The sequence below is a fragment of the Sceloporus occidentalis genome, unplaced genomic scaffold (genome assembly GCF_023333645.1).
Source record: "Sceloporus occidentalis isolate IW3139 unplaced genomic scaffold, rSceOcc1.0.p SCAF_10, whole genome shotgun sequence".
NCBI classification, from domain to species: Eukaryota; Metazoa; Chordata; class Lepidosauria; order Squamata; family Phrynosomatidae; genus Sceloporus; species Sceloporus occidentalis.
The window spans coordinates 8,210,828-8,232,313 of record NW_028316990.1 but is presented as its reverse complement, the minus strand read 5'-3'; the positions used below and the strand labels follow the sequence as shown (position 1 = coordinate 8,232,313).

Sequence of the window (21,486 nt, the reverse complement as noted above, 5' to 3'; positions counted from 1 at the left end):
AACGATATTTTTTAAGTTGACAAAACTGAAAACATTTCCAAGGGAGGAATATATATATATATATATATATATATATATATATATGCGCGCACATATCGGCACCTTTCTGCCCAGCTGCATGGACTGCAGTTTCCAATACGCTCACGTAACTCATTTCCACCAGCTCTGTTTTATTAACCTATAAATGGTTCCAGATTAATTAGTGCGGTTTCCAATTTGGAAAGCAAGTTTTATAATCCCATCCCCACACGCCCCTCATTGCCTTGCCCCAGCAACTTTTTCAACGCACCGATTGCTTTGAGTCCATCCAGTTGTGACTTCATGTTTCCAACAAATGGTTCAAATCCACTCTTCAGCTCAGCAGCTGGTCAGCCCATGGGTTCAAATCCATAATCCCAAAATGTTCCCTTTCCCCTTCCCCAGACCCTGCAGGCGCCAACTCACAACAGATCAAAATGACAGCATAAAGAGACGAGGCTCACGCATTAAATTATTACCGTTTTCCAAGTACCCAATTATTTTAATGCCTAATTATTTCATAACAAATATGGAGGGAGAAGGCACGCTTGAGACTGCAGCCTGTAGGCGATGCATGAGATGCTTTAAAGTGCCCTACTGGGACGTATTAAATTCTGGATTTTCATTAAAAGGGGCTTTTAAACATAAACACAAGCCCAAATTTCACAAAAAGAAAAAGGGACTGCGAGATCTCCGTGTCTCTTAAGTCTTGGAAGAATACGCTTTGATGACAAATCCACTTTTTCTTCATATTTTTTGATAGTTACGATCTCAAAAATATATTCGCCATGAGGACTGGAATCAAAGCCAGAGCGGGGAACGGACTCCTGCCTCCGCAGCTGCTGCCACTCTGCAGAATTAATGCAGTCTGACACCACTTTAACTGTCACGGCTGGACTCCTAGGAGTTGTCATTTGTTGTGTACACCAGAGCTCTTTGACAGAGAAGGCTAAATGATCTCGCACAACTAGAAATCTCCGAATTCCACAGCACTGAGTCATGACAGTTAAAGCAATATTAAACTGCATTGAATTCTACAGTGTAGATGCAGCCCACATCTCTGTCTGAAGTCAAGCACAAGCGTTCAAGTGAGTTGGTGCAGGCAGCCTAGGACCGTAAGGAAAGATATGAGATATAGTGCTCCACAGTACTGATGCAAAGCTGTCCTCTTTAGCTAGGAAAGAGATCAAAGCTAAATAGTATTCTTAAAAATACATGTTTTATCCACATGTCTGTCTTCACTTAGGACTTTCTCACACAGGGAAAACTGGAAGGTTAACCAAATGTTAATCTGGGGTCATCCAAGGTATTTCAGGTAATTTCACAAAAGATTTTCAATCGATGTCACACGCAAACGGAAGGCAATCCGAACACAATCGCGAGACATCCCAGGAATAGCTGGATTTGGAAAAATATTGAATTTATAAATCCTTTTCCACTGCGAGTTCACAGTCAATTCGCATTTGTGTTTGTATGAAATGCATCTCAAGTTCAGCCATGGGATTACTGTTGGCCATGGGATCCTGTCCTCCCTGAGCATGCGCAAAGACGCTAATTCGAAATCAAGAAGCTGATAGGTATGTACTAATGTGATAAGTTCATTTGCATTTGCACTGCTTTCTCTTTCTCTGTTCGTCTGTGCGTGTGATAATCTACTACATAATTTCTTGCATTTCCAGATTGTCCTCCTCCCTTTCTTCTTCTTTCGGGATGGTGATACATTCCTCTGTGTGAAAAAGTCCTTAGAGAATACCATTGTTAAGACTTCATTCCTTACCTTGATGCTCAGGGATGAGCTAAAGATAAAGCATGGAAAATTACTCTTTAAAGGTCCCATTACTCATTGCATCGTGGAAAAACTACTTCATTGTCTTTACGGGTTACTGTATGGAAAGGATGCCAGACTACCTTGTCCGTTATGACACTCATTGCTTTCCAAAGCAAAATGACATACAACTTGGACAATTGCTATTAAAACACACCTAAAAATGACCTGGTGAAAGTATAACTAGAAAACATTGCTTTGGGGGCCAATAAAACAACATGGCTCCTGCTTCTCCGATTACATTTTTGAAATGTAATTTAATCATGTCCTTTTTACGCGGCAGGAGCGCAATTTGTTACAGGTAACTCCATTACGCCTAATGTGCTCCTTCCAAGCCTTGAGACAAGATGGGTCTAAATAAAAATAAAAATACATAAAGCAAGACAAAAGAAGACTTTCTCAGCAAAAAATATAATTCGTTCTGTGTTCCATTTCCATTTCCTGGCAAACAGAGCTCCTGAGAAAAGATACTCTCAACAGGTTTACTTGCTGACCCTCAAAATGTCCTGTTAATCTATGGATGCTCTTGAGGAACAAGATCTACAGCACATTACGGAGGTGCTGAAAGTTGTTTGTAATGGAACAACACACAGAGACCCATATTTGTCGCTGGCCAGCTGCTTTATTACAGATGTTTAAAAGCCTATTTTTACATCCCCTGGGTTAAAAAGCAGGGAATCGAGGAAGGCTGCAAACATAACACTCAGACAAACGCTATGTATTCACAGCCACATCTCCTGAGAAGCAAGTTTGCTTATAAACAGAAATTTCCGCATCTGGTTGCAATGCTGCGGCCCTAGATAGGAAGGGGAAGGAGAGGTCAGGTAAGCCTTGCATAACTAAACCGAAACGTTTCAAACCTTTTATGCCACTTGCAGGCTTCTTATAAAGAACCCTCTCTATGCCACTTGTAGGCTTCTTCCAAATGGGATGACTTTGTCTTTCATTGTCCTCCAGTTTTCTTTCCGTTTCCATTTTGGCGACCAAACTTTCAGATCTATCTTCTTTTAAAGGTTGAGGGTAGCTGGTGAGGCCAGCTTATCTATTTCTCCCTTTTCTCCTTGTTTTGCTGTTCATGCATTTTCAGTAAGGGATGGTGCTGTTTACCTTGTAGGCAGGCACACACATCTCCAGTAGAATCAGCTATGGAAAAACTCACTTTTTTCTCAACTCAGGTTCATTTTTTTTTTTTTGCATTGTTTATTGCATACAAGACAAAGCAACCCAATAATGGAAGTCTCTCCAGCTTGGTTTCACCATCCCCACCAATGCAGGGCTAAAAAGCTTCTAGCTAGACAGAGGGCAAGGAGGAAAAGGGGGCTGGATAAGTTTAAAAAGTATTTGTAAAAGCGAGTTTTGCTGTCCGAGGGTTTGCTATGATATGCCTGTACAAGATATAAATCAAGGTAAGGAGGTCTTCTTTCTCCTTCATGGTACCCATTTAGTAAATTTTATTGAACGCTTTGCAAAAATGTCCTACATAAACACAGGTTCCACTCCTCCAGACTGTTTCCTAAAAGTAGAGCTTCTTGTAGAAAACGGGACAGAAAAGATTGGTCGGGCAAAAGCAATCCACGACGGTTTCGAAAGCTCGGTGTTTTTCAACTTTCAAAACTGTGAAAACATGAACATTTTTCACCCAACAGACAAAACCACTTGGCTGTCACCACCTCACTTTTTCCATTTTTACATCTCTTCATGGCCTCTTAAAATAATCTAGCCCTAATCCTTCGAAGGTTTACAGAGGAGCTGCTAGAACCCCATAAAAATCTAAAGGTTAGAAGTTGCCTTCCAAGGGCCATCTGACATTAATCAGCCTCTTTAAAACAATGGCAAACCTCATGTTGGTTCAAAGTCATCTTTTAGCAAACAGGGTAAATCAGTTTTTCCGGGCCAAAGGGTGGTTTGTGCTTAAAGTAATTTAGTTGTCTTTGGCAGAAAATGAGCGTGGCAGCTGACAATTTCCCTGTACCAATGTGGATATTTTATAAGAAGGAAATTTTATAAGATCCACCACTGAACTGACCTTTGTACATTTCCCTTGACCATCACATCTACTTTGGGATGCCACTTTTTTCTCCTCTCTTACAATTCTGCCTCTCTGTTAAATCAGGAGACAGAGTCAGCTACTATGCCCTCTAATCCATCCTTTCATAGTTCAACATGACCACACTGCACCAGTCTGATACCACTTTAATTGTCATTGTTCCATCCTGGCTACAGGGAACACACACTATGTAATACTCAACCAGAAACTGACCTCATGTATAAGTCAAGGGAAGGTTTAGGGCCTAAATTGTGGATTTTGATATCACCCGTGGATAAGTCGAGGGTAAAACTTAGGGGCATGTAACAAACAATCTAAAGGACGAAGCAGAGCAAAATCGTGCCAAAGAACTTGCAAAATTCCAGCACACATAAAAGTCAGTGCTCACACTAAAGGCTGGATGGGTGAGCCGCTTTTCTCCATGGATCATCTAAATTGCACCCAGTGTGCCAGATCTATCAGCGCTCAGAAAAAGGTGTGCTCAGAACCGACTCAAGAGGCAACAAGAGATGGGGACTTACACCACTATCACTTTCCTTTTGTGGTGTAAAAGTCTCTCCATATTTTCTCCTGGGAAGGGATGGAGATTGCAGCTCAGCTAAAAGTATATGGAGAAACACTGAGTGACCATGCTGGACAGGGATTCTGGGAGCCGTAGTCCAAAAAGGTAACGTTTCCAAGTCTGGGGTTAAAAAGTAGTGGCTTTTTGGGAATGCCTGCAATAGCAAAGCCATGTCCAAGTCAGCTCTGTTCCCAGCTTGGTTTTTTATGTTCTCTCTCTCTAAAAAATGAAAGCCGCTCTTGGACCAGGAATCTGTCAAAACAGTTCCAGCAGCCCGGCTTGCCACCCTTGTCAGGAAAAAACACGAAACCAAAACAGACGCATGGGCAACAAGTCTGAAGCTTGGTTCTGGGAAGCACAGCCCAGACCGCGGCAATCCATACCTCGAGCACAAGAGGCAACTTAGCTTTCTCTTTCTTTTTGTTTTTCGAGAGGGAGCCTGCCAAATTTTTTAAAAATGCAAGGAAAGCACCAAGCCCAGCCGGCCCTCTGCTCTGGTTACTGCGAGAAACTAGTAAATCCTGTGACAGTTGTAAACTTGAGCAGTCAATTAAATGAGAACAACCTTAATTAACATCCAGGGACAGTGGGAAAGGAGCAGGAAAAGAACCAGAGCAGCAACGCAGGCAAGGCAAGTTGTGTCCTACTTCACACATTGCTGTTTCATTTTGTTTTGTTTGCACCTGGCATTTTATTTTTAATTTTTTTAATGCCCAAATTAACTTTTGTTGACTCCAGCTCCATGGATCGTAGCTGCCAACTGGGGCTAGTCTCTTCCAATGAGGACCAGAAGTATGGAGGCGTCATTCAGAACTATTTGTTCTCTTTATAAACTTTATGCATCAACTGCATACAGCAAGGGGCTATATTTTTGCAATCACGGTGGCTTGTGTTACCACAATTTTGGATGAAATCTGATTTCCTAGGTTTTCTTTTTTGCAGGGAAGCATTTTAAAGCTAATGTCCAGGAGCAGTGATTAACCTTTTTCAAGTGTTTTGGCATGGTATCCAAACAAGCATGCCTTTTGTCCATGTGAAAGGGATCCAGGAGTCCCAGTAGACCACAAGTTGAACATGAGTCAACAGTGTGATACTGTAGCTAAAGAAGCCAATAGGATTCTGGGCTGCATCAATAAAAGTATAGTGTCTAGATCAAGGGAAGTAATAATGCCACTCTATTCTGCTTTGGTCAGGCCTCACCTGGAATACTGCACCCAGTTCTGGGCACCACAATTTAGAAAGGATGTTAAGCTGGAGCGTGTCCAAAGGAGGGTGACTAAAATAGAAGGTCTGGAAATCATGCCTTGTGAGAAGAGACTTATGGAGCTGGTTATGTTTAGCCTGGAGAAGAGAAAGTTAAGAGGTGATATGCTAGCCCTGTTTAAATATTTGAAGTGGTGTCATATTGAGGAGGGCACAAGCTTGTTTTCTGCTGCTCCAGAGAATAGGACCCAGAGCCATGGATGTAAGCTACAGGAAAATAGATTCCACCCAAATATTAGGAAGAATTTCCTGACCATAAGAGCTATTCAATAGTGGAATAACCTGCCTTGGAAGGTGATGGAGTCTCCTTCTTTGAAGGATTTTAAACAGCGGCTGGATAGTCATTGATCAGGAGTGCTTTGATTCTGTGTTCCTGAACAGCAGAATGGATTTAGACTAAATGGACCTTACGGTTTCTTGCAACTCTATGATTCTAAGCCTTGGGGCTTAGCCTCCGAAAATCTCTCAAAAAAGGGGTCTTGGCCCATAGGTCACCTTGGTCTATAGGGAAGGGCCTGAATGGAAATATCCAGAGAGAAGTCTTGAGGCAACCTTGAAGGCTCTCCCTTTTAAGTGAAATGGCATGGAGAGCATGGCACAGGTACTGAAAAACCTTACAAGTCCGATATTCAGTCTCTGTCGTGAGCTTTGCCATCATGCCTTTACACAAGTTGGGACACACTCAAGCTGACCCTCCTTTCCACCACTCAACAGAATAGGATCTGCAGAGAATTTAGAGTTCAACATAAGAGTACACAAGGCCAGGTCCACACAATGGAGGAATGGCAGAGAATTAAAATCCTGGCAGCAGCCCCATTTGGCTGGGGCCCAGTCCAACCGTTTCCCCTCTACCTCATGAAGAGAAAAGGGAGCTGGACTAACTATATTCATTTATTACTTTCATTTATGTATTTTGATTTTTAAAACTGCTCTGTGGATTGGATTGCTACCAGATCCTTTGTTCTCCCGCAAGCACATCTTGGGGACTGTGTGATATTTCCAAAACATGTGCTTGCTTCAACTATGATTTTCCATACCAAAACTGGACACAGAAAGTGAGTGCCGTGCAACCATGTTCAGCCACTTTCCCCTTATCTTGCGTGTCCATCGGAAGGACAAGTTCGTTGGCTAGAAGATAAAAGCTGAGCCTAAAACAACACATGGACAGAGTCAGCAACAATTTCACCAACCTGCTAGTGTTGCTATAAAGTAGATTATAACAGAAGATCTGAAGCAAACGGTGACTTAGGGCCTGAAAAGACAGGTTAAAATAAAGCTGCTTTGGCTCACTTTGGAAGTACACCGTTTAAATGACACAAATATCTTAAGAGGCCAGAAGCTGCACCAAACCTGCATTCTAGTCCTTAAGACTAGAGCATGGCTTTGGCACGGCTTTCAGCCTCTTAGGATGCATCATTTAAACAGCATACCTCCAAAGTGACCCGAAGCAGTTTTATTTTGGCCAGTCTGTTTGGGCCCTTATTTTACATCATGGGGGGGGGGGGACATACCTTGGGGTTCAGTGCTGAACTGGTTGGATGCTCTACAGACAGTTTGCACCAGGACAGAGGATTGCGCCTGTGGTATCCAGACCGCTTGCTGGGAAAATGGGGGAAGATGCTTTATTTGACCCATGTGGGCAACCCCTAGGAAGCCCACAAATGGGGTAAGAAGGACATAATGCTCCCCTACTGGTTCCACACATACAGAGAGAGACACACAATGAAGAGGAACTAAAGGTGCATTGCCTCTGACCCTGGAGATGCCAGGAACAACTCCCAATGCATTTCATGCTGCAAAAAAATCAGGACAAATAAAACCACATTGAGCAATCCAAACCTCCTCCTGAGTCTGTGGCCTTAACTCCAGCCAACGTCCTCCCAGCAACTAAAAGTGAATCAGTCCAACAAAGAACCCCTTGAAGGCAGACAAAAGTATAACTGCATAAGCTTTCATGGGCTGCAGCTCTCTTGAAGTGAGCTAAATAAAGCTCATGCAATCATCGCTGTGTTTATGAAGTCGAAGGCTTTCATGGACAGCATCCATAGATTTTTGTGGGTTTTTTGGGTGTTTGTTTTCAAGTTGCCACAGGACTGTGTTGCTTTTGTGGCAACAGACTAACGTGGCTACCTCTTGAAATTGGAACAGTCCACCTGATCAATCCAGACGGCATCTCAGCCACAGAGAAAGAAAACATGGGGTGAGGTGGGAGAGTATTCCTCTAAAATATCTTGATCCCAGTTCAATCCTAAGCGTCACTTGAGCTGCCCCCAGAAACAAATGTTATTGCAGAAAAACTGCCTGGGGTTTCCAAGGAACACGTTTTAAAGCCATAGTTGACAGCTTTGTTATCATAAGCACGAAATGCAGGTCTCCAATCCCTTCGGAGCCAAGAAATATTACCTACTTTTGCTTGCTACCTAGCAGCGAGAATGTTGTGAGATTTATTGTTTGGTGGATATGAGAGCTTACATATAGCTATGACTTACGGGGCTGTAATTCCAATCAAACATTTCCAAGCAAAGAATCAAAGCCAGAGTGGTTCCTGTAGCTACTTGAAGGTAGAGGCAGAATTACAGATAGCATCTTTTCTCCTTTCCTTCCCCACAGTTCCAAGTGTTTATATCTTCTGTCCTCTTTCCTTCTTTTTCCTCCTCCCTACCTCGATTTTCATTCTCTTCCTTATTGCTTCTGGACTGACTGGTGGGATAGTCAGCACCAAACCACTATATTTCTTGAAAGCTTGCAAGATGGTCCTAAATAACTTGTCCAGCCCCGCCAACTTTTCCTACCTTCATGGTGCCCAGTGATGCCAAATGCCAGTCAGCTCTTTGCTAGACAAGTAGGATACAAGGTACCCCAGGATCCAAAAACAATCAAGAATTTCACTTTTGTACAGTAATTTCCTGTTCCTCCTGTATGCTTCACAGAAAAAGCAAAAAAGAAATACCTTCTCCCATGTCAACCTGCCAATACTGCAAGATGGATCAGCCAATGGCTTTCTTTAAACAACACCGCTATCACAAGTAAAGTGGATGGCAACTCAAAAGAGTTGCTTATTGTTGCAAGGCAATTATGGAATGCCCTACCCAAAGAGGTCCCCTTCAGACACTCAGAAATTTTGCAATTGCTTTTAAAATCCTTTTTTATAATCCATAGTGAGCATCATCATCATCATCATCATCATCATCATCATCATCATCATCATCATCATCATCATATCTTACCCACCTCCCGCATGGATCAAGATGAGGAACGGCAACAGATTAAAGTACAACATGTATCAGTTAAAAACATATAACCAGCAGTTAAAACACAAAAAAGGAAGGAAGGAAGGAAGGAAGGAAGGAAGGAAGGAAAGAAGGAAGTCAAAAAATAAGCAGGAGAAGAAGTAAAAACTTATCCATCCTAGTCCGAAACCGTCTGCCATGGCACTGCCAGTGCTCAGTGTGTTTGGTAGAAACTCAACAGCAGCACCTCCACCATATGGATGGAAGTCTTCTCATTGTGTGCTGCAGTCATGCACAGATACCTTCGAATATGCCTCTAGCAGGGCTAGGCAGACAGATGAGATGTACTTTGTTTTTGTCTTTTTAACTATGGCCCCTGAGATCCTCCAGGAAGAGCCAAGAGCTAAATTTCATGTGGTGGCAGACTGAGAAACACTGAAAATTAAGGAACCAGGTGCATCTGAGTGCTCACTCAGTCCAGGGCTTTATTTTAAGCACCGGAGCTGAGCTCTCAGAGTCTTTTCACTTCGATGGCCACTCTGATTTCCACTCCCAAACATTTCTCCGCTTTGCAGCTGAAATTTAGGCAATTAAACTGGCTATGGTTTTACTAGTTTGTATAGCAACCTTTTCCGATCTACTACAAATCACCCAGAGATCTACCAGTACATCCTGATCTGTCCCCTTGGCCTATAGGATGCACAGACGAAAACAACCAAATTAAAGTTCGGGGAGGGGGGATCCAGACTGTAGATACAGTCATACTAACTGTTGTTTTGGTAAGCGCTATCAAGTTAAGCATATAAAATTTTCCAGCAAGAAAGCAGATTTTGTCATTCCTTGCCTATGGTACAGTGGTTAGTATTAACATGCAACCCAAACCTTCATGTGGGCAATATAAACTTATTTCCCCTCTCTTTTTTGGCCTCCTCTCAAGCCCCTGCTTTTAATATATGACATGCAATTGTCCCACAGCCCTGCTTTTAATATAAATATGAGCCAGAAGGATCCCAAAAGGACATTCTTTGGGTCAACCTTTTGCCATTTATTATTTGTGCTTAATCCTATGGAGAAAAGCAAAACCACTCACTATGTTTTCTGATAGTGTGAACATTCCTTTGGGGTGAAAAATATGGGGCTTTTTTAAAAAGTGTATCCTGATAAGTGGAATCAATACACAGCATAGCTTTTTCCTTTATTTCAGAATATGTATTCAACCCTTATGAACTCTTCCGTTACGAAACTGCAAAGAAACTGTACTACCGTAAAGATTTATAAGAGTTATAATGGCCAAAGCTGCCATGGCCTAGGTGTGCTAATGAACTATTAGCAATAATAAGTGCATTTTTCTACACATATGAAGGGCCCCTTCATGAAGAAAATAAACCCAACCTGACTTCCAAATCTGGCACAGCGATAAGCCAAATAAAACACATCTGAATATGCTTCTTTATTTTGCTTCTTGTTGCTTTCAAGAGCCAGGCTTCCCAAGAATTTCAGTCTTTCTTCTCCAAGGCAAGAGACAAGGGCTAGAGGAGAGCAGCCACAGACAAAAGGCCACAGGACTGCACAAGGTACAAAAGTCTGTAGTTTGTGACTCTCCATCACACATCTTTGTTTTGTCTCTTTCCGGATCAAGAAACCATGTGTTTGTTATTATCCCCATTGCAATGTATTTCCTATTTCACTGTGGTTATTTGCTATGTTATTTGCTATGTTCCCATTAGCTACTTTGAGCTTTGCTGCAAAAGGTAGGGCACTTTTTCAAGGGTGCATACATATACATACATTGGGCCCTCCACATTTGCTGGGATTAGGAGTACAGGACCCCCATGAAAATGGGAAAGTGGCAAATTCTACACACACACACACACACACACACACACACACACACACACACACATATAAAACCTCTCTAGAAATCTCTAGGTTCTCCAATGCAACTTCTTGTGGACACTGACAATAAGAGCAGTGCTGGAGGACCTAGAGATTACCAGAGATAACATATTTATCAAATCTGTGAATAATCAAATCCATTGGACTGGATGGCCCTTGAGGTCTCTTCCAATTCTTTGATTCTATGAAAAGTCAAAGTTGCAAATGTGGAGGGCCAACTGTATATATACTTACACTCACTCTCTCCCCCACAAAGAATATATACATATAATGAAATAAAGGGGACTGGAACAGGTGTGAGAAATGTATGATTATCCAGCCATTGCTGAACTGCAACTCCCATGAGCTCTAGCGAGCAATGCAAATGTTGAGGAATAGTGGGACCTACAGTCCAACACCAACTAGAGAGCCACACTCTGCTTACCCTGAAGACAGAAGCTTGCTTATTTACAGTAGAGAAGAATGATTTTTTACCAGAGCCGCTATAAGAGGAGGAAGAAGGTGTCCGTCTTGAAAAGCTTTTCACCGCAAGGCTCTGGCCTCGTTGCTTTCGCCGCCAAGCCGTCCGACATTTGGAGTCTATGCTCTGTTTGATCCGGTACCAGTCAGATTCGGTGATGCCAAACTTATAGAAAAGATGACCTGAAAAGCAAAGGAAATCTACCATATAAAATCCACAGTCTGTGAGCTTCAATCAGTGGCACTGCTGACGTAGAAGCGCATGGAAGCCATTGAATCCGAGTCCTACAACTTTCCTCCCACATCCATTATTTCACACCCACAATTATAGACATGGAAGATGTCATTGTCATCATCATCATCATCCTCATCTGCCTTTATGCCAACAGTGGTACTCAAGGAGGCTTCTAAATTATTAAAACCAGTACAGATTAAAAACATATAATATATATCTTACACACACACACACACACACACACACACACACACACACACACGTAAATATATGCGTTGCATGTGTTATTTAAAAACAATCTACAGAGTTAAAACTATTTAAAATCCATTGAAAGAGAGGATATTAAGCCAGGATGCCTTCAAGCCTGGCAGAACAACACACACAGTCTCTTCTTTTAAAAAAACTCCAGAGAAAGACATTTCACTACACTTCTGGACAACCTGATAGCTCAATGACAGAAGGTTTGTTCTGCATCAATAAATGTCCCCAGCTCAAGTCCACTTAAGAGGACAGTAGATGCAAATCAAAGCAATGGGGTTAACTGGCCTGACTGGTAAAGGAGACAGCTTCTGAGATCCTCATAAAGGTCCTGTACCCAAATACCTTCCCAGAGACAACACTTTGGTGACTTTAAAAGCACTTCACCATATCCAACCTAAGGGTTAGCAGATGGAGGGCATATTAAATTGTTCCCCATGGCAGCCTCTCTCCACATGGACAGCTATTTGTGTGGAGAAAAGGGGGTCTTCCTCATGCCCTCCCTGAACTAGAGATTCTCAATCCCTTGAATATTAAATTTCCCAAGACTGACACTTGTCAACATGCTCTAATCCGCTAAGAGGGAAAGTTGTGTTTGTTTTCTATACTTTTCAGAAGCAGACCTTCCTCTATTCCATCCCGATTCTTGAGTATGGGGTGGCTGGGAACCGAGACGCAGGAGGATTTCATATTAAAATGGGGCGACACTTGCTTTGGCTGGAGTTTGCAGTAAGCTCCTGCAAGGCTTAAATAAAGACTGGGCTTAAAATGAGAGCAAACAACAGCTGATACATGAGTGATTTGAAATGTGGTAGAAACCTGTGGTTTGAGATTGTAGGAGTAGGGTTAAAAACACAATACTAATAGCTGGAAAAGCTAACACATGGTACAGAGTCAGCATTTCAGAAGTCCCCATTTAAACCCATCTTGCTACTTTAAGGGAAAGCTCACACCAGAGTACCCACAAGCGGACCAATTTCTTGTTTCAAATTACAGTGGGGCACTTCTTGGCTAGGAGAATCCAGACTATGGGTGGCAGAGCATTACCAGAACCATACCAAGAGATGCAGAACCAGGAGTGGATCTCTCATGCTGCACACAGGGAAAGTTAAGTTTCTTTTAAACCTGCAACGCTAATCTTGCTGGCAGCTAGAGGAGAAGACAGTTTTGCTAAAGATTTTTTAAACATACTGGAGAGGCTGCATGGACCTTCTGAGGAGGGAAAAGTGAACCCAAGCCTTCCAAGGTAGGCTGATAACTCCATAGTGGAGGACCTGCTTGACTTGCTGAAGATCCCCTTTCCACCTCTAACATCTCCAGCGAGAAGAATCAGGCAGCATATGATTTAAAAAAGACCTCCATCTGCTTAAGATTGTGTGGTTCAGAGTAGATAACACTGGACAACACCCAAGAATGATCCATGCCAAAGTAGCTCCAGTTTCTATGTACAGCTGGACAGCGAAGAAAGCTGACAGGAGGAGAACCAACTCAACTGAAATTCAATGCTGGAGGAGAGTTCTATGGACTCTCAAAAAGGTGAATCAATGGGTTGTAGAGCAAATCAAGCCTAAACTCTCCCTAGAGGCCAAGGTAATAAGTTGAATCAATAGATCCTAGAACAAATAAAGCCTAAACTCTCCCTAGAAGCCAAAGTAGCTGAGTTTTTTGTGGGTTTTTCAAGCTATGTGGCCATGTTCTAGAAGAGTTTATTCCTGACGTTTCTCCAGCATCTGTGGCTGGCATCTTCAGAGAATGCCAGCCACAGATGCTGGCAAAATGTCAGGTATAAACTCTTCTAGAACATGGCCACATAGCCTGAAAAACCCACAAAAATCTATGGATGCTGGCTATGAAAGCCTTCGACTTCACAACTTAGCTGAGCCTGCCATATTTTGGACATGTTATGAGAAGACATGATTCAGTGGAAACAATTATAATGCTTGGTAAAGGAGGAGGCAACAGAAAAAGAGGGAGACAGCACTGCAGGTGGATATTGTTGTGGCTTGTGTGCTGCGCCCATAACCCTTGTTGGGACCTATGGAAATGATGCGCAGTGTCCACCGCGACCACCTGCAGAGTTCAACCACATCGACAGGACGCCAAGAAGAAGGAATCTGTGAAGATGTCTTCAACTAATAATGACTCTTATAAGTCTTCACTCTAAACGAGGGCTTTACTCTTCCTTTGCAGTATTTACAACATAGATATACACAGTGTATTGGACATCTGTCTCTAATACACACTATTTACACCAACCAACAATAACACAACCTCTGAGGCAGCTACATTAACACACAACCATCTCACTGCCTCTCTGTCACAAACACAGCCCACTCTCTGAGGCACCAACTGTCTCTCTCTCCATCAGTGACAGTTGAGAACTGACAGTTGACAGTTGCATCAACATTCCGATGATGCCGTTTGAATGCTGACACATTAGCTGCCACTGGAACTGTAAATTATCTGCACAACAGCTCCCCCTAGTGGCCGCACCAATGTCATTTCCTGACAGATATATCCCCAGCAAAGAAGCCACACCTGAGTATGCAAAACCTGATGATCTAGGCTCTTGGAAGTCTCTGATTCATAGAGCTGCCATAAGTTGAACTTGACTTAACAGCAAATACTGACACCAAGGTGGAGAAAGATTCCAGTTAACATAAGGTTGTTTCTGGTATTGCACTTGATTACCTTTTATTATTCTTACCAAAGAGTGTAAACTAAGAACCAGTATGTAGTGGTTTACATGTTGGGTGGCCTTGGGCAAGTCCCACTCTCTCTGCCTCACTGACAGAAGGTTTGTTCTGCATAAATAAATGTCCCCAGTTCAGTGGGTTTGCCTTGAGTTCACCGTAAGTGAGAAACCACTTGAACACACACAACAACAGTGAAGGTAAACCATTCTAAGCATCTAGGTCATAAACCCAGCTTAGAAACACTGGTTTTAATTAACCCCCAGAATCCCCTAGCCATCATGGCCACTGCTCTGTATTCAGAAAGCTGGCCATTTGGACTGCAAAGTAAAAGGCTCACTAACACAACGCTGCATCAATGCTCATCACCCTATTCTATTTCTTAATAGGCCGAGTCGTCCCAGAAGCTGCTGTTTGCAACAACTGTTGTTAAACAAAATATTGCATTAAAAAAAACCCCGAAACATACACGGCAAAAATATTTTCAACAAATGCCCACAGTTTTATGTAAATCCAATCATTTTTGAAAACAGAATTTAGAGTTAGAATAGCTAACCTAAGAGAAAAGTAAACAGCTCTCGTGCTCGAGTGTGCTTGCTTGTTGTTTTGCCTTTAGGCTTCACTTCTTCCCTGCCAAACAGTGGTCATGCACAATTCTCAAACTGAAATCATTCAGAGTCATTGTTGGTCCATCGCAAACCCTTATTGCATCATTCTTAGTTTGCATTGCAGGAGTCACAGTTGGTCCCTTTCAAATCCTGATTGAAAACTAACCTCCGTGTGTGCCACTGCATGCATTTGCGGATGTGTGAAGCCTCATTTCTCTCTCAAAGAATCCCAAAAGCATTCTAGGTGGAACACAGGATCAAATCAAGAGAAAACAGCATGGATGGAGGGTTGGGATGGCACTGGCATATTGTCAGGCCAAGCATGTGGCCCAGAAAATGCCCACCGTCAGCCACCCAATTTTGCATCGCTTGCTGATGATCCAAACAAGTAGGACAGAGGTTTTAAAAGAAAGAAAGCACGCCACAGAATAAGGCTGCTCAGAGGCATCGACCACCTGCAACAATGGGACGATAAAAATATCTGCCATCCCCAAAATCGGGGCAAAGAGGAGGAGCCAGGCGTTTCAGCAAAACCACAGAGAGATTCCAGATGTTGCTGCATACAGGAGCACTGAACCAAGAAGGCCAGAAAGGAAGTCCAAGAAGGGAAAGGAGGAAGAGCCAAGGAGTTTCACATCTGCCAGTTTCAAAATGAGATTGAGATGGGGGGAGCAGGCGAGGAGACTCATAAAACCTCTCAGCACTCCTTCTTCGACCACTCATGCTCAAGGGAACAGGAATTCTACAGAGGTGATACAAATGTTATGGCCTATCTGTCCAAAATCACACTCTTCTCTAATGACAACGATGGTGCCAGCGATCCATTGGGTCCAGGCTGTGACATGTGGAACTGTCGTCCAGCCAGTGTGGATTATCATCCCAAACTCTTCTCCGGCCCAATTCTATCTAAATGTGCAGAAATTAGCAAAGAGGGAGGCAGACGGACAGAAGCCAGATGTGCAACCAATTTACAGCTGAGCATAAACGCCTGTCAACACTGTGCCACTCTCAATGGAACGTGTATATATCAGTGTGCATTCCCACCCATAACTACAGCTGGATGAATATGGGCAAAGTCTAATGTAATAGGTTTTTTTGTAGGTTTTCCAGGCTATGAGGCCATGTTCTAGAAGAGTTTATTCCTGATGTTTCGCCAGCAGCTGTGACTGGCATCTTCATTTCTCTGAAGATGCCAGTCACAGCTGCTGGCGAAACACCAGGAATAAACTCTTCCAGAACAAAGCCTCATACCCTGAGAAACCCACAAAAAAACTATGGATGCTGGCTGTGAAAGCCTTGGCTTCACATCTAATGTAATATATAAGCCAGCACTATGTTTATGAAGCACACAGTCCTCACTTTCCAGGATGGCCTAGGCACACTGCTTTTCTTCCCTTCACAAACTGGAAAAAAAGCTTGCAGATTTCAAGAGTCAACTGGAATGGAAATGGATGGTGCTTTAACTTGTCATGGCTCCATGCTATGGAATCCTGGGACTTGTAGTTTGTCGTGCCACTACGGAGCTCTCTGACAGAAAAGGCTAAATATCTCACAAGACTAGGAATGCCAGGATGTCATAGCATTGAGCAATGACAGTTAAAAGAGTGTCAAACTACATTACTTCTGCAGTGCAGATGCACCCAAGGAAAGGACTGCGAGAACAGCAGCCTGACAATGTTTGGAGACCCACATATTCCCCATCCCTGATGCGAAAAGTCACCAGATCTGAAAAAGAATAGATACAAGATGAAGTAATTTCTATTATGACACTTGATGGGGGCCAATGAAGTCACAGAGGTTTCCTATATCAGATTAAAACTACGGCACAAAAGAAAGGAGTTGTTACATCTTTGTCCCAATGCCTTTTTCCTGACCCAAAATCCTCCGCTGCCACCAATCCAGTTATTTGCCTCACAGGCAAAACATACAGATACATGATACTCAGAATCCGAAGGGAGAGGCGGGAAATATAAATAATTTTTTATTATTATGATATCCACACAAACATATGATCCAATTTCAGCATATCAGAATGTTTAGATGGAAAGAACTGACAAAGAGATTTCCATCCAAACCTCGTCTGATAATTTGTGTGCATACACACAAACACAAACACACTCCCTGTGTGTGTGTGTGTGTGTGTGTGTGTGTGTGTGTGTGTGTGTGTAAAAGCCTTCCTGAGACATCCTGTTACATAAGCTCTTTTCCACAGTATCACAAAATTCTGGCTGGATGGCAAACGCCACCATGTGTGCCGCCAAGAAAAGCTAACTTAGGAATCAACAATGAAAATTTCTCCCCTTCCAAAGGAGCTTGTGGCTTTGGAAAGCTCTGATGCGACAGGATACCCGACAGCTGTGTGCCTTTATTTACATTTTGCCAGCAATGGCATGGTCAGCAGCGCCAGTCCTTGATGGTTTTGACTCCTTCTGAAGAGCTGAAAGAGACAAAGAATGCACAAGAGTGTGTGTCTGAAAAGGACTGGCCACGCAACTTTCTGGAATTCAATTTATGAGTGTTCATGAACTCATCACTTTCCTTGAATCATGCAATGCCTTTTCCAGATGAGCTGTGCATTAATTCTCACGCAAAGCAACAGCTTGCGTTCAGCGGTGAGGCTGTTTTTCCTCTCTCAGTGACAACGGGGATTAAGTGATTCCAGGGATACCTTCTGACTTCTAAAACCTCTTAAGAGAAAAATCATGTGCCAGATGCTACATTCTGGAGGAAAGCAGGTTGCAAACAAATTCAGCCACTACTCCTTGCTTTCCCACTTGATCTTCCAGAGGAAGAGAGGCATATCTTGTCAAATTCCTACCAGAATGGCAGCTTAGGATATCTCTCTTATTATTATATGAGCAGACTGGGCCAGAAGATGGAAGCAAGATGAGGACTGAATCTTATGTTATTTGCTTCCTATTCATGTGCCACAGGCTTAACTCAGATATGAGCAAAAATGACAGCTGGACACATTGGCGTAAAAAGGACAGGACCAAAAAATTAAATAAATACCGCCATATTTTAGCATCAAGAACCGACTCTCAGTAACTAAACCTTCAGAAGGGCATAAAAACCCCATACAAAAACTGGGAAATTACCAAACCATGGTGTCATGGGGGAATGAGGTGTGGCCATTTGGCAAAATTTAGCAGGCTAAACTGGGAACCCAGTAAGACTGGATTCAGCCCCACGATCTCAGGTTCCCCACCCCTGTTTTTAAAAGGAACTGCCTTGAAGCTGAAGGCATTTGACAATGACCCAAATAATGTGTCTTGGAGTGAATCCATACCATGCTTGTATGATGCTCAAGGGAGGAAAATGATACAGCTACCAACTACTTGGTGCCTTTCAAGCTAAAACTCTGTCTGTGCCACCAAGGACATTTCACTACTTGGCTGTACAAGTGTTTCACTGTAAATAAAAAGGCAGACAGTCAGTGGCTGGGTCAAGATTCATATATGGCAAAACCAAGCAAAAAACAGCAGGTCTGTTTTCAGACTTAGATAGAAGCTGTATGACTTGTTAGCAGACGATACCATAATAAGATGCATGGGACATATCTCTGGCTAAATCCAAGGGGAAAGTGGGGAGGGTGCCAAAAGCAGAGTTGAGACAGGAAAGCAAACAGTGCAAAAAAGATGAGATTCTGAGCTACTAACAAGAGAAAGGGAGGCTGGTCTGCCTATATTTCATAGCACTAGCTCAGTGGATCAGAGAGAAAACAGCAATAACAACAATAATGAGCTCTCTGGGAAGTTTACAAGTAAAACAAAAACCTGCTATAAAATACAAAATTAAATGAAAATAAAATTTGAAACAGAATAAAGGAAGCAGCAGAAAATATCAGTACATCAACTCTTGCAAGGGTTGGAGAATCACCGTACCAAGATCCAAGGTGACATATAAGTGGGAGACGGCAAACCTTCTGACAGTCTCAAGACACTTATGGCCTTATAAAGCTTTAGACTGGGTCCAGGATTTGCAGTGGACCCAGAATTTAATTAATTTATTATGCCACATAAGATACAGTGGGGCCCTTGGTATCTGCTGGGTTTTGGTACCAGGACCCTCCAGAGATACCAAAATCCATGGATACTGAAGTCCCATTAAATACAATGGCACAGTAAAATGGTATCACTTTTATAAAATGGCAAAATCAAGGTTTGATTCCTGCAATGTATGTATTTTTAATATATATATAAAAAATCTATGGTTATGGAGGGCTGCCTGTGGTTGTCTTTCTCTGCCTAACAGCAGGACCAGCCTTTTGCAATTGGCCAACGGCAGCAAATACATACAGCTACATTAAAAACCAGTTGGTAGTTACAAAGATGTGGGAGGAGGAATGAGAGCAAATAAAAATTCTGCCCTTCAAATGTCATATTCCTTCAATTTCCACCAAGGCAGTTAAAGTGGTGTCACACTGCATTTTTTCTACAGTGTGGTCAGCCTTGGAAGACTGTTTGGAGATGGAGTTCACGCATCCAAAGGAAAGGGGAAAGCAAAGTAACCAAGGGAATGCAAACACCACAAACAGAAGAGTTCTAGGTGTGAACAATTTTTAGTGACTCACTCTCAGCAATGTTAGGCATTTGGGGAGCGAAGGAAAATTTCCAGTGTTGCCAATTTCCAGGGAATTTTTTTTTTGGGGGGGGTGTTAATTAATTTATTTCCAGGGATTTTGACTGAGTAATAATAATAAATATTGGGGAATTCTGGGGATTTTGGTAAAACATTCCAGGGAATATCTTCGAGGCTTGTTGGCAACACTGAAAATTTCATTTATGGGGGGCAATGCCCTCATTCCCCCATCCCAAAGTAAAACCATCATGCCAGAAGGCTTTGCCTTTGAATTCCAGTTGGAGAAGTGGAGCCCCTTTTCTCAGATGCAAAAAATGTTGGATCCGGCAGGTTTCTGGCAAGCCAAGGACTGTAGCCTTCAGCACTTACATCTGTCTTTTGCCCACTATCACCTCTCTCTCTATGGTAGAAAACAAAACAAAAACCAGAATTGATTTACAAAGAGCAGGTTTGAAATCAATGCCAGGCTTTGGAAAGTCCAATAAGGAGAAGAAGGGGTTTGGAGAGAGGTCCAGTAGCAGCAACTTAAGTCTGCTCTTTCCATTTTTGTGGCGGCTTTTCATGCCTTGCTTTGAAGACATTTTTCTGAACATATTTCTTTTACATGTGCAAGGGTCTACAAATCTTGGCTGGCTTGAGAGCCAACAGCCTTCCCCACCCATCCCACCCCGACCAAGAGACACATCTTGCCTTGATCTGTGAAAGTCTGGGGCCAAGCCAGTGACAATCTGCTTTTACTCTCCCTAGCTCTAAGTCTGGGAAGCAGAGCCTTGATTCCATTGCAAATTCCATAATGTGGAAACACAATGGCAAAGCATGCCCCAGCTGCCTCTGAAGCTAAGAGCGCCAAGTACCTGAGAGGCATGTTATTGTTGCTGTAGTACAATATTTGCAGGATAGGGCTGAAAATATGAAGCACGGCAAACTTCTTCTGAACAAATTATGCCAAGAAAACCCCACAATGGGTTCCCCTTAGGGTCAGCGTAAATCAGAAATGACTTGAAGACACACACAACAAATTGACCAAGGGAATGAAGGCACACAACAAACTGACCTAAGGTGAAGCTATCAAAGGGTTTTCTTGGCAAGGTCTGTTCAGATGTTTGCCATTGCCACTGGGAGGAATAGCACCAATACAATCCACAGACACCTGGCCCAATTTGGAAATGGAAAAGGGTCTGGAGAAGGAGAAAGGGAAGGGACTGTTCCCAGGATTGTACTCAAATGCTTAAAAGCACAGTCCAACAACAGCAAGAGTGGCCAAAGCACAGCCTTCCCAATCTTGTGAGACTGTGTACCCCAACATTTCTCACTATTGGCCGTGCAACCTAGGGATGATGGGAACTCCAGTACAACAGCACATGGAAAGCCACTCTCTGCCCATCCCTGAATTACAGGGACCATCCATTTCTTGCTCTCTTGCTCCAAAGCAGATAGGAGCGTGACTTGCCAAATATCACCCAGTGGGTTTCAATGGCCGAGCCAGGATTCAAACCTGGTCTCCAGAGTCAAAGTCCAATGCTCAAACCAGTATACTGACTCTCTACTACTTATCATCAATAAAGCTTATCTAACAGCAGTAAAGAGTGCCAGCGTTTGACACCAAAAGAACTTCTGGAACTACACTTATTTCTGGAGCAGAAGAACAGGTTTCGACAGCCATATTCCAGAGGAACCCAGGTTTAATTTTAAGCGTTCCTGTTCCCGGAGGAACATTTTGCTTTGCTTTTCAGCCCAAATTTAAAACAGCTCATCTAGTGAGAGCAAAACAGACTTGCTTGACAAGTCGGCTAAGGCCGCTTAATGAGCAT

General features: G+C 42.8%; 1 protein-coding gene across 5 annotated transcripts in view; it reads right to left on the bottom strand.

Moving 5' to 3' along the window:
- The window catches only part of LOC149305798 (protein BANP-like), a 177,127-nt gene that overhangs the window by 84,642 nt on the left and 70,999 nt on the right, over positions 1-21,486 (bottom strand). For all 5 annotated transcript variants that reach the window (XR_016271701.1, XM_089476711.1, XM_089476709.1 and 2 more), the window contains one exon: positions 11,316-11,483. Coding sequence is in view for 4 of the 5 variants with exons in the window: in XM_089476711.1 (XP_089332837.1) it covers positions 11,316-11,483 (168 nt within the window). In the remaining variant the exon portion in view is untranslated. The remainder of the gene's footprint in view (positions 1-11,315; positions 11,484-21,486) is intronic.